This window comes from Eptatretus burgeri, chromosome 4 (assembly GCF_056783735.1).
Source record: "Eptatretus burgeri isolate ZD-2024b chromosome 4, Ebu_testis_v1, whole genome shotgun sequence".
NCBI lineage: Eukaryota > Metazoa > Chordata > Myxini > Myxiniformes > Myxinidae > Eptatretus > Eptatretus burgeri.
This window is the reverse complement of record NC_140964.1, coordinates 69811612-69824851: the sequence shown is the minus strand read 5'-3', so window position 1 is coordinate 69824851 and position 13240 is coordinate 69811612. Positions and strand designations below refer to the sequence as shown.

At 44.8% G+C, this 13240-nt stretch overlaps 2 protein-coding genes across 2 annotated transcripts in view; both read right to left on the bottom strand.

Annotated features, from left to right (window-relative positions):
- The window catches only part of LOC147028302 (neurabin-1-like), a 59952-nt gene extending 52682 nt beyond the window's left edge, over positions 1 to 7270 (bottom strand). The window contains exon 1 of the mRNA XM_085878589.1: positions 5419 to 7270. Coding sequence (XP_085734715.1) covers positions 5419 to 6768 — 1350 coding nt within the window. The 5' untranslated portion in view covers positions 6769 to 7270. The remainder of the gene's footprint in view (positions 1 to 5418) is intronic.
- The window catches only part of LOC147028301 (general transcription factor II-I repeat domain-containing protein 2A-like), a 132050-nt gene that overhangs the window by 63448 nt on the left and 55362 nt on the right, over positions 1 to 13240 (bottom strand). The window lies entirely within an intron of this gene.

Genomic DNA, 13240 nt, shown 5'->3' with positions numbered 1-13240 from the left:
ATGAGATCATTAGAGAAAAGGAATGATATTTCCACTGTGATGATGGATTCCATGACCTTGCTGATGATTTGATGTCAGCTAATTGGACTGTAGTTAAGGGGATCATTTTTGCACCTTTTTTATGTAATGCAGTGATTTCGGCTGAATTCCAAGCAGATGAAAGATTACCTCGGGCAGACGACAGTGTGAAAATCGCAGAGAGAGCGGAAGTGCAATAGCAGCAGAGCAGGTTTTTAGGACATGTGAGCTGATGCAGTTCGGTCCACTTGCAGAATCAGAGTCGATGGTCAGGAGGATGGTTATGATAACTAAAGACGAGATGCAATGAATCTGTGCATAAGGGATTGCAGGTGTCTGTGGAATAATTCCCAGGCTGAGTTAATATCAGGGGTGGTAGACAGAGGAGACTAGTCCTGAAGTGTGATGGCTATTTGGAATCCCTGCCTGTTTGCCTGAGTGAACTGCCAAACTCGGTGGTGCTGAGGCTGTTCTCTAAGAATTGGTATAGAGATGTTAACCTTCACAAGCACATGATTAGATGAACCATGTGGGGCAAAGGAAGAGCAATATACATTGGCAGGGAAGTTGGTCATCACCAAATCCAGAAAGGGGATTTTCCATTGACATAAATCCAGGTGGGAAAGTTCACTGATTGCATCAGTCCCATCAAGTCAAAGAAGTACTTTGCTAAAGTGAGAGAGGAAGCAACACCCAGCCAATTAGCATGGTAAGAATTTAAATCACCAAATATGAGGAAGAGAGAGTTGGGATGAGTGATTAAAAGTTGGTCCATCTCATCTGAGAGAGAGGGGGGGAGAGAGAGAGAGAGAGAGAGAGAGAGAGAGAGAGAGAGAGAGAGAGAGAGAGAGAGAGAGAGAGAGAGAGAGAGAGAGAGAGAGAGAGAGAGAGAGAGAGAGAGAGAGAGAGAGAGAGAGAGAGAGAGAGAGAGAGAGAGAGAGAGAGAGAGAGAGAGAGAGAGAGAGAGAGAGAGAGAGAGAGAGAGAGAGAGAGAGAGAGAGAGAGAGAGAGAGAGAGAGAGAGAGAGAGAGAGAGAGAGAGAGAGAGAGAGAGAGAGAGAGAGAGAGAGAGAGAGAGAGAGAGAGAGAGAGAGAGAGAGAGAGAGAGAGAGAGAGAGAGAGAGAGAGAGAGAGAGAGAGAGAGAGAGAGAGAGAGAGAGAGAGAGAGAGAGAGAGAGAGAGAGAGAGAGAGAGAGAGAGAGAGAGAGAGATAGAGATAGATAAATGGAGTCATCTGTTGGAAGGATGGTACAACACAGAGACAAACAAGAGGAGGGAGAGGAGGGGAAGTCACAGCTCGAGGGGCTTGTCTCAGTTGTTTTTCCAGTGCCATCCAAGAGTGATGTTGATAGAAACCGTTGAACATACAAGTGACCATTGCACATGTCTCAAAATGGGTCGTGCTCTTTAGCAATGTCCTGTTGAGTTTTCATGTTAATCCCCTTAAAAGAAACCTATAACAGAAGTTAGCTAATTTCGTGGTTCGTCATATTATTTGCATTCGATGAATATGCATCTTTTTTTGCACATGGACAAGGATTGTCTTCTTATATCCTATCCTATAATCGCAGCAATAGATTGATCAGAAACCAACAGTTACCAATTCAGATCAAATCTATGAATTATCCCTCACATAATATTTACTGTAAAAACGGTTTATTTGGTCCTCCTTTCATCCAAAGCATAACTTGCACTTGCCAGGATGAGCAGGTGTACGAACGGAAGATGGGGAAAAACGGGCGAGAACAAAGGCTACATTGAAAAGTAGAAGGAAGATGATTGAGAATAAACCCCAAAGCTGTAACATAATCTTATAGTTCTTGTGAATAACATCACTCATGTCTGAAATTGTGCAGAGACGACAGTGCAGTGGCACCCGGTTGCGTACCACCAAAACGTAATAAAAACTGTAAACCGACAAAGTGCTTGTGATGCTGTGTTGCAGGATAATTGAAATCCTTGCTGCCCACTCCTGTTCCCTTCACTTGCATCAAAGCAGCATGGTAATACAGCATGCGACTGGCCTTATACGATTCACCTTGAATCCCTTTGAATGTCACAATGGTGGGAGAAATTTTTTGCTTTTCTCAACAATCTTCTAGCAGGATTTCAAACAGAGCACGAATTAATGGTACACAGCCAGATTTGATGTCTTGGAGCTTTTAGTTGAGAGAACAATACACAAAACAAATAGGTATCAATTGAATGGAACACTGTGCAAATTGCAAAAGCCTCTTTATGCTCCCATTCCAGTGACAAACTGCACTTCGTGCTCTGAATACACATGCTGGAAATTTATTAAGCAAAGTAGTCAACTTCATTAGATTGAGAAGGGAACGGAGTGGGTTACAGGTGGGGAGGGTGGAGGATAAAAACCCGCAGGGAGCAGAGCAACGAGCCGGTCGTGTCGGACGAAGACGGTGAACCGTCCGAACGCGGACCCTCAGCACGGGAAATCGGAAGAGGCCATGAAAAAGGGGAATTAACCTCAGGCAGGAAGAATTTGAAACGAAAGGAAAGTGAATTTAATTATTTCATCACACTCTTTCTCCCGCTTCACCTTCAAACAGAGAGGTTTGAGTCGCCAGCACTTTCGACGTGGGCAAGTCTCTTCTTTCTGAATAAGACCGAGAGAAGCTCACATAATACAACATCAGTTCTGAAGTGTTGGTGGTTTGACACCTGGCAGAAGACAAGCAGGCGCAAGAAAACTGCAAAGATGCCCAGGTAGAAAAACCTAGAGGAAGACTAAATATTTGGAGTCCTGATGAAAGTCATGAATTTTGAAGTTGTTTTTTAAACCACATGCTGGAAACTGGAACGGCACTTAGTGGAGCGCATACCTCAACCAAGCTGAACAGTTTACGTTTTGTATCTGGATCCTGACCTGAACCAAAATCGAATCGGCTTGTTCTTGTCACCTACCCGACTCATCCACCTAGTTTTGTCATAACTCGCCCACAACTTTTTGAGATATCGTTTTTGGTGCTCTCTCTCTCAATGGTGAAGAATCACATAAAATTGCAGTATCTGGATCCGGTTCTGGATCTTCACCAAATTTAAACAATCCGTCCTCGTCACACGCCCAACCTGTCCACGAAATTCCATCCGAATCCGTCGGCAACCTTTTCAGATATCCTGCACACGTAAAAACACACAGAGGTAAAAGCATAACCTGCGGCCACCTTCAGCGGCGGAGGTAATAATCAAGCCAAAGAGGTTTCGCTCCTGAAATCAGATGTACAAACATATTTTTCAGATTTTGGGTCATATTTTCCAAAACCTCACCTTCATGAGACAGGTATTGCCTTTAAAATTCCTCACGTAAGGTTTTTTTTTTTTTGTAGGTAATGAAAATCCAAATAACATTTGAATTCTTTCTTTCGACCAAGAGTAAAACTTCACAAAAATTTGCCCAGATTTCCAATTTTCGCACAACACGTCGTAATTTCTTTAACACCAGATGAATGTGCCAAGAAACTTGCGATGCCGTGTCTGTAATGCTTTCGCAGGTGCAAGACGCAGGTGCGTGAGCAAATCATCATGGTGTAATCATGAAGGCAAGTACTGTACGAGACATAATATACATCACATATGTTTCATCGAAACGTGAAATGAAATTTAAAGGGTCATAAACTGTGCACAGGCTCAAAGGAACCAGTTATGCAGCAATACAGTGCGAAGTTTAAAAAAAAAAAAAACAGTCGTACAAGCTGTGAGGTCTTCAAATCGAACAGAAAAGCAATACCGAGTGGTGAGAAAGATCTCCCGTTCCTCTATCAGAAATTGATAATTTGTCGTTAAAGATGAGATACCACAGTTGGAATATGCTGGTTTTCCACAACCCCCTAAATGACCCTCCCATCACCAGAAGGACCAGCTGCTTCCCGAAGGAATTTGAATAACTCGCTCAATCAAACGTATGGCCACAGTCTGAAGGACAGCGAGTGGAATGCGGAGAAGAGGAAAAGGAATCCTGTACCGTGTCCTGTCCTCAAAATTGAAACAAAATTGTTGATGAACACACCTGCTTGAATGAAAAAGCTGTCAATAGTACAAATCCATTCTTTAAAAAAAAAAAAATATATATATATATACTGAATAAGCTCTTTCAACTTTCCCAACTAATGGACCAAAATGTACAAACAGCAACATGGCACTGAGATCTGAGATAAGTTTAACACTGGATGCTAAACCTGGCCCCGATAGTCCAGCAGATTTATGGCCAAATCATTTACTCGTTGCTACACAAATCCATTAGCTTTGTGAAAAGCCGTGGGTGTGCATGGATCCTGGCATGGACGTGGATGCTGAAACTGGCATGGATATGCAATAGCTGAAAATACCTTCATTAAATTTATACAGCTTCGAATGAATAAGCCATGAGCCTTTGGTCATAGCGATGCAGGGGATAAATCTACTGATCGAATCTGGCATGAATGAAACACATCATGGCCCATAATTCGATGGGTTACAAAACTCCCTTGTGGAGGATACACGTACAATTGCTCCTCAATCGACAAAGACAAAAAAGAAACAAAGAAAGAAATAAAGGTTCTTTGTCAATCTCTTCTTTCCTGGACCAAGGGAAAGTGGTACAATGTCTTTCTTTGGTGGTCACAGTTATTTGCCCCTCGTGGGGTCGGCCAGGAAAAGTTTTTGGCCCAAGTTGTCCACGAACCGGCTGGCTCAGCCTGACGTTGAACTAAGTAGGTTATAACAGGAATTTGTAATTTGTCTAGGGTGCCGGAGGATAACTTGCCTCATCTTTACTATGGATGCCATTGGATTTTTGAGGTCCACCAGCTAATGCTGGCAGATGGGATTTCCAGTCCATCCAAGAGGCGGCGCACATCGATGCCTCACCATGCCTGCGAAACACCCGGATGACAGCTTACATCTGGGCCAGGATTTGAACCCAGGAGAGACAGCTCGGAGGCGAGTGTGCGCACATCTCGGCCATCCTACAAGGCCAAAGGCGTACAAGTCTTCTTCTGTATTCTAAAACGTCAACGAGTTGGCAAGCAAGAATATGGTTGGCCTATCACGGATTAGCCTCAAGCTGGACCCCTTTGAACTGTTTCCAAATGCAGAATCATTCCATTGGAGTTAAAGATTCGGACAATGAAAAAATTACGTTAAAAACCACAAGCTCACGTTGTGCTACACTTATTTGCAGAAAAAGAGAGACGTAAGACAATACAGAGTGGCCATATAAACAGAAATGAGGATTTGGGGTTTGTGAGGGGGAGGGGTGGGGGTGTTGATGACTTGGGGTTTGTGAAAGTGGGGGAGGAGGGGGGGGAGTTGAGGACTTGAAATGACATTTTACATTGCATGGGTTCCACAGGTCCCGGCTAGTAAATAAGAACCTTTATATAAATTAGAGAGCCCAAGATACCTTTATTGGTGCTGTGCTGAAACGGACCCTTCGACCAGATGACACAGGCTCCTGCACATCCTCTCCATCATCTTCCTCCTCAGAGAGTCCCGGGAGCTCAACGAATGAGCGCAGTCCCTCATTCTCATCTGCAGCACCTCCGATCTCCATGTAACTCCCAACGGTAACATCTTCATCAAAGCCACTTCTGCCATTATTCTCGTTTGCTTCCCCTGTGATACTCATTGGCATGTAATGTCCCTCCAAGTCATTGCTGTGAGGACCGTTTACCAAAGCGGCCGTCCCCCTTTTCAATGCCGTCAGACGGTCAACCACCAGTTCATGATCTGTGGCATCTGCAGCTTCCTTGCCTTCCTGAGAATACCGCTGGATATCCTCTGCACACATCCCCATGGGAGTTGCATCTCCAGGCCAGACATCGTCGGTAGGTAGTGTTTCGCCCTGAAATGATGCTGCAGACTCACCATCAGAACTGAAAGCCTCTTGAGTTATTGGTCTCCCTGATAATGGAGACCCTATCAAGGGTAAACCTTTGCGAGTTGGATCACGGCCTTTCACTGATCCTTCTCCATCACTCTTGCCAGGTTCAAACACTGCGGTCAATTGGCTCACTGTGGGTGACGCCGCATCCAGGATACTGTCCAAGGATTCGGTACTTCCTCCGACACTTCCACGAAGCTCTGCAGGTGCAGCACCACCGTAGTGGTCATCCCGAGGAGAGGAAGGTGCACCAGCAGGTGAACCTCCAACTGGAGATAGCTTGGGTGCACGGGTCCTACCACCTTCGCTAATTTGGAAAATGCGTCGTGCTTCTGAGAAACGGTGCGCCAATTCCGGCATGACCTCCTCGACACGGGACGTACGTTCCTTCCCTCGACTTTCTCGTCGTTGTGGAGATCCGGGACTATCTTCAACCACCTTGGGGGAACTGTGTCTACCTCGACCTCCAGAGCGTGTACCACGGCTTGGCGAAGCCGGTCCACTTCCCGGATGTCGTCCACGACTCGGGGATTGAGGCGTTCTCGAAAAGGCACGAGCTTTCTGCTTGACGACGGTTGGAAGACCATCTTTATCAGCTTGCTCGGTCCCAGTGGTTGTGGTCGGGGGCCCAGTCTGCATCGCCATGAGCATACTCTTGATGCGATCCACGTTTGTGCCGTACTGCCGACCCCGCTGACGGCTCGGCGCCTGAGACCCATTGCTTGGGGTCACTTCCTTGCCATCGCTTTCGGGGTCAATGCTTCGGTCGAACGAGCGCTTGATGGCCTGGAACTCGGTGCGGTACGCGTTGCGGTGTGGAGACGCGCTGCGCAGAGGCGGCCGGTCCGCCCTGGCCTCGGCTTTGAGCATGATCGCCGAGACGAGACCCCCGGACGCCGAGATTTAATGAATGAAGACTTAATCGTGCCGCAGGGATGACGGAGATCCTTCACTTCGCGCATCCCTCTGACGGCTCACGATCCACGTATCGCGCCATGATTTGGGTCTAGAAGAGGAGGGTCTCTTACCGGGGCCGGATGCGCTGGACGCGCGGTGGCATGGCTCGGTTTGGGATCCCGGCCCCGAGGGCTCGTAAGGGGGTCCGGACCTGCCAGCCAGCCTGCTCTGCATTCACACGCCCCCACGGACGCTCAGGAGCGCCGCTCGGACAAAGCCTCTCTGGATGGACGCGACGTACGACGGGAGCGAGGATTGGATTGAGGACGTCACTGCTCTTCCCTCCTTTGCTCCTCCACACGGGCTGGACACGCTTCGAGTGCGCCCCCTCCCTCTCCTCCTCTCCTCCTACCCCAACCACCTCGCTCCTCCGCTGCCTCCCTCTCTGCTCCTCTATCCCCGTCCATGTGCCTCTGTCTTTCTCCCTCCCCTCAGACGCTTCACTGGCCCAGTCCCTCCCTCTATCTTCGCCCCTTCCCCTCCAATTTCACTTTGGCGTCCCTTTCCCACGGTCCTCGATGTTCTCCACCATCACATCTTCATAACTCGTGAAACCATTATGTTATGCATTTATGCAATTTATTTTCTTAACACCGGATGCCAATCCTCATTACAATCAGGAAACACCGACCGCCTACATGGCCTGTATTACCATGAGGGTGCATACTGTATATAGACCCGGTCCACGATCTCCTTATCGTCGATCCCAATTCGATAACATTCTTTGTTCTTTCAAAAAATCATGATTCCAGATTTTACTTCATTCCATTGCCCCCCCCAGGCCCCCCAACCCCATTCTTCGTCCCTTCCGTTCCCCCCAAAACGGTTTACATTTCCTGGTTTAAATGAGTGTGCGGATTGGACCAACATGCTATGAAGATGAGCAATGGACCAGCAATCACCCTTCACTTCAAAGCCATGCAGGCGATCAGGGTGGAGAGAGAGACAAAGGCCAATGGATACGAGAATTTGCTCTCGTTTCGCGCCATCTATTGGGATATTTCATTCCAACAACGCAATAACACTCATTTTATAACAGCATCGATTACTCTCATTTCAACAAAACAGAACACACTCATTTAAGCAGCACTGATCACAATCATTTCATCAAAATGGACCACACTCATTTAAACAACACTGATCATGCATCTTACACCGATCACACCCAGTTAAACAACACTGATCATATATTTAACACTGATCACACATTTAACATGGATCACACTCATTTAAACAACACCGATCATACATTTAACACTGATCACACATTTAGCACCGATCACACTCATTCAAACAACACTGATCATGCATCTTACACCGATCACACCCAGTTAAACAACACTGATCATATATTTAACACTGATCACACATTTAACATGGATCACACTCATTTAAACAACACCGATCATACATTTAACACTGATCACACATTTAGCACCGATCACACTCATTCAAACAACACTGTTCAAACGTTTAACACTGATGACACATTTAGCACCGATCACACTCATTCAAACAACACCGACCATACATCTAACACCAATCACACTCATTTAAACAACACCGATCATATATTTAACACTGATGACACATTTAACACGGATCACACTCATTTAAACAACACCGACCATACATCTAACACCGATCACACTCATTTAAACAACACCGACCATACATCTAATACCGATCACACCCAGTTAAACAACACTGATCATATATTTAACACCGATCACACCCAGTTAAACACCACTGATCATATATTTTACACTGTTGACACATTTAACATGGATCACACTCATTTAAACAACACCGACCATACATCTAACACCGATCACACTCATTTGAACAACGCCGATCATATATTTAACACTGATGACACATTTAACACGGATCACACTCATTTAAACAACACCGACCATAAATCTAACACCGATCACACCCAGTTAAACAACACTGATCATACATTTCACACTGATGACACATTTAACACCGATCACACTCATTCAAACAACACGATTCAAACGTTTAACACTGATGACACATTTATCACCGATCACACTCATTCAAACAACACTGATCATACATTTAACACTGATTACACATTTAACACCAATCACACTCATTCAAACAACACTGTTCATACGTTTTACACTGATGACACATTTAACACCGATCACACCCAGTTAAACACCACTGGTCATATATTTAACAATGATGACACATTTAACACGGATCACACTCATTTAAACAACACTGATCATACATTTAACACCGATCACACATTTAACACCGATCACACATTTAACACCGATCACACTCATTTAAACAACACCGGCCATACATCTAACACCAATCACACCCAGTTAAACAACACTGATCATATATTTAACACTGATCACACATTTAACATGGATCACACTCATTTAAACAACACTGATCATACATTTAACACTGATCACACATTTAGCACCGATCACACTCATTTAAACAACACTGATCATGCATCTTACACCGATCACACCCAGTTAAACAACACTGATCATATATTTAACACTGATCACACATTTAACATGGATCACACTCATTTAAACAACACCGATCATACATTTAACACTGATCACACATTTAGCACCGATCACACTCATTTAAACAACACCGACCATACATCTAATACCGATCACACCCAGTTAAACAACACTGATCATATATTTAACACCGATCACACCCAGTTAAACACCACTGATCATATATTTTACACTGTTGATACATTTAACATGGATCACACCCAGTTAAACAACACTGATCATATATTTAACACCGATCACACTCATTTAAACAACACCGATCATATATTTAACACTGATGACACATTTAACACAGATCACACTCATTTAAACTACACCGACCATACATCTAACACCGATCACACTCATTTAAACAACACCGATCATACATTTAACACTTATCACACATTTAGCACCGATCACACTCATTTAAACAACACCGACCATACATCTAATACCAATCACACCCAGTTAAACAACAATGATCATATATTTTACACTGTTGACACATTTAACACGGATCACACTCATTTAAACAACACCGATCATACATTTAACACCGATCACACATTTACCACCAATCACACTCATTTAAACAACACCGATCATATATTTAACACTGATGATACATTTAACACGGATCACACTCATTTAAACAACACCGACCATAAATCTAACACCGATCACACCCAGTTAAACAACACTGATCATATATTTAACACTGATCACACATTTAACACCGATCACACTCATTTAAACAACACTGATCATACATTTCACACTGATGACACATTTAACACCGATCACACTCATTCAAACAACACTGATCATACATTTCACACTGATGACACATTTAACACCGATCACACTCATTCAAACAACACTATTCAAACGTTTAACACTGATGACACATTTAACACCGATCACACTTATTCAAACAACACTGTTCATACGTTTAACACTGATGACACATTTAACACCGATCACACTCATTCAAACAACACTGATTATACATTTAACACTGATGACACATCTAACACCGATCACACCCAGTTAAACACCACTGATCATATATTTAACAATGATGACACATTTAACACGGATCACACTCATTTAAACAACACCGATCACACATTTAACACCGATCACACATTTAACACCGATCACACATTTAACACTGATCACACTCATTTAAACAACACCGACCATACATCTAACACCGATCACACCCAGTTAAACAACACTGATCATAAATTTAACACTGATGACACATTTAACACCGATCACACTCATTCAAACAACACTGATCATACATTTTAGACTGATGACACATTTAACACCAATCACACTCATTCAAACAACACTGATCATAAATTTAACACTGATGACACATTTAACACCGATCGCACACATTTAAGCAACACCGATTGCACACATTTAAGCAACACCGATCGCACACATTTAAGCAACACCGATCACACATTTAACACCGATCACACTCATTTAAACAATACCAATACGCAACATCAAAACAATAGGCAACAGTACAACACCGATGACTCTCAAAAAACACAGGATGAGTTTGTATGTTGTTGTGGACTCGGGGTTTGAGGCTCACTATGACGGGAAGTGCTTGGTTCCCTCTGGAACGACCAGTCCCGAGGCCACCAGGCACGGATATCTCTTCGCCCCGGCACATTGCTAAGCAACAACGAACACTGATTGGCATCGCCAATCCGGGCAGGGTTACACTACTTCGCGTGATAACTCACCTGTGGACGGCCGGTCAATTGCGGTCAAGTGCCTTTGATTCGTACTTGCATTACACTTACCATATCAGGTGCAGCCGAGCGGAGCTGCCAAGTACGCACCAGCTAATAAACAGATTGTTGGGTAATACTTCCCGGCGAAGCTAATGTGTGGACGATTCTGTACCAATGAAGGAAAAGACGTAAACGAGCTGGGTACACTTATAACAAGCAATATATTAAAACAAGGTGAGGAAAATTGTGACACAGTAATGGGTTTATCCACAAAAAATGTACAGCAGGGGAAAGAAAGAAATTTGTGGTTGCGGCAAAATAAAATACACTTGTTTGCAAAAGAGACACAGTGCAGAGTTAACCCAATAACCTTGTACAATCTTACTTATGTTACACAGGTTACAGGTGCCATCCCACGCATGCACACCCAAAGAAATTGGAGTAAGCTCAGAAAGAGGAGACTCGGTTAAGGTGTAGCCGACCTCGTTGTATCTGGCGCGGTCAACGGACCTACGCAACCTAATCGCTTGGGAAGGGGGAGGAGGGGAGAAAACTGAGGTGTCTACAGTAGATGAGTGGAGGTGCAAAAATGTGGTGCAACATGATACAAGAGGAAGGTGTAAAGGGTGCACATTGGTCATGTTCTTTTGGTGGACGAGGTACAGATTGAGAAAAGATGCATGAGAGAAAGCTTAACGGGGATGGCTGGGACGTGTGAGAAAGTGTGTCAGCGTTATGAATATTGACTGTGGAACGCAGCCGAAACTGAGCGCTGATGACCTGGGGATGACCCGGTACGTCTTGGGAAATGCTCGCTCCGCCCTGCTCATCTCGCTCAGTTGCGCTCGGCTCGGTAAAGAGATTCGGCTTGGAGGATGGACGAAGGAGAGAACCTGGATGAAAGAGCCTGAACGAAGGAGGGTCTGGACGAAAGAGAGAGATTGATCCTGATTTGCTCTCCTTTATAGAGTCCAGAGTGTAGGAGGGGCCAGAAAGTGGATCTAAAGAGCCTGTCGGCATTTCCAAGCCCCCCCATTGGCGTGTAGCCGTCACCCCGCGCCATCGTCATGCCCCGCCAGACTCCAGAACCGAAAATGGCCTCAGTTGCTTCTCAGCCAGGCAACTCCACACAACTACATAATTTACATTGGCCGAGGGTTTTCATGAGCACTCTTTGGCCCTGAATGTGCCCTGAACTCAGTTGAAGCGTCGTTCTCTTGCGGAAGGCCGAAGCTACCCGGACGTCGTTGAACGAATCCCAGTGCATGGTCGCGCTTCGAGTTACACGCCGAAACACCCCGGCTTGCAAAATCGCCCATTCCCCCAGCGGCCTCAGGCACTGTGTTGAGCATCCAGGGAGCTATAACTGTGGTTGGGGTGGTTTGTAGCGGTTGTTGTGAGGTAGAGGGAGCACTGTGGAGGTTGTGGTGAAGGCGTTGAAACATTTGGAGTGGTTGAAGCGAATGTAGTGAAGAGACTGAAGTGGTTGGTCGCGTATGTGGTGAAGATGTCGGGCGGAGGTTGTTGTGGGGATTTTTAGAAGGTGTTTGTGGTGATCGTGCTGAGCGCTGTCACATGGTGGTGAGCGTGGTGAGGACCTGAGGTGAGGCGTCGGTTGGTTTATGACGCACTGTTTGAACAAGGAAATGGCGGGTATATGTAAATACATAACAGCTGGATGTGGTTCCTCTTGAAACCGATAACACTCACAACCCTGGACTGGGTTTGGTTTTACAGTTTTACGTTTTACCTTCACCTCAGTACCTGAAGACAACACTGTAAATACTGTACATGTACATGTTTCACCTTCACCTCAGTACCTGAAGACAACACTGTAAATACTGTACATGTACATGTTTGACCTTCACCTCAGTGCCTGAAGACAACACTGTAAATACTGTACATGTACATGTTTGACCTTCACCTCAGTGCCTGAAGACAACACTGTAAATACTGTACATGTACATGTTTCACCTTCACCTCAGTACCTGAAGACAACACTGTAAATACTGTACATGTACATGTTTGACCTTCACCTCAGTACCTGAAGACAACACT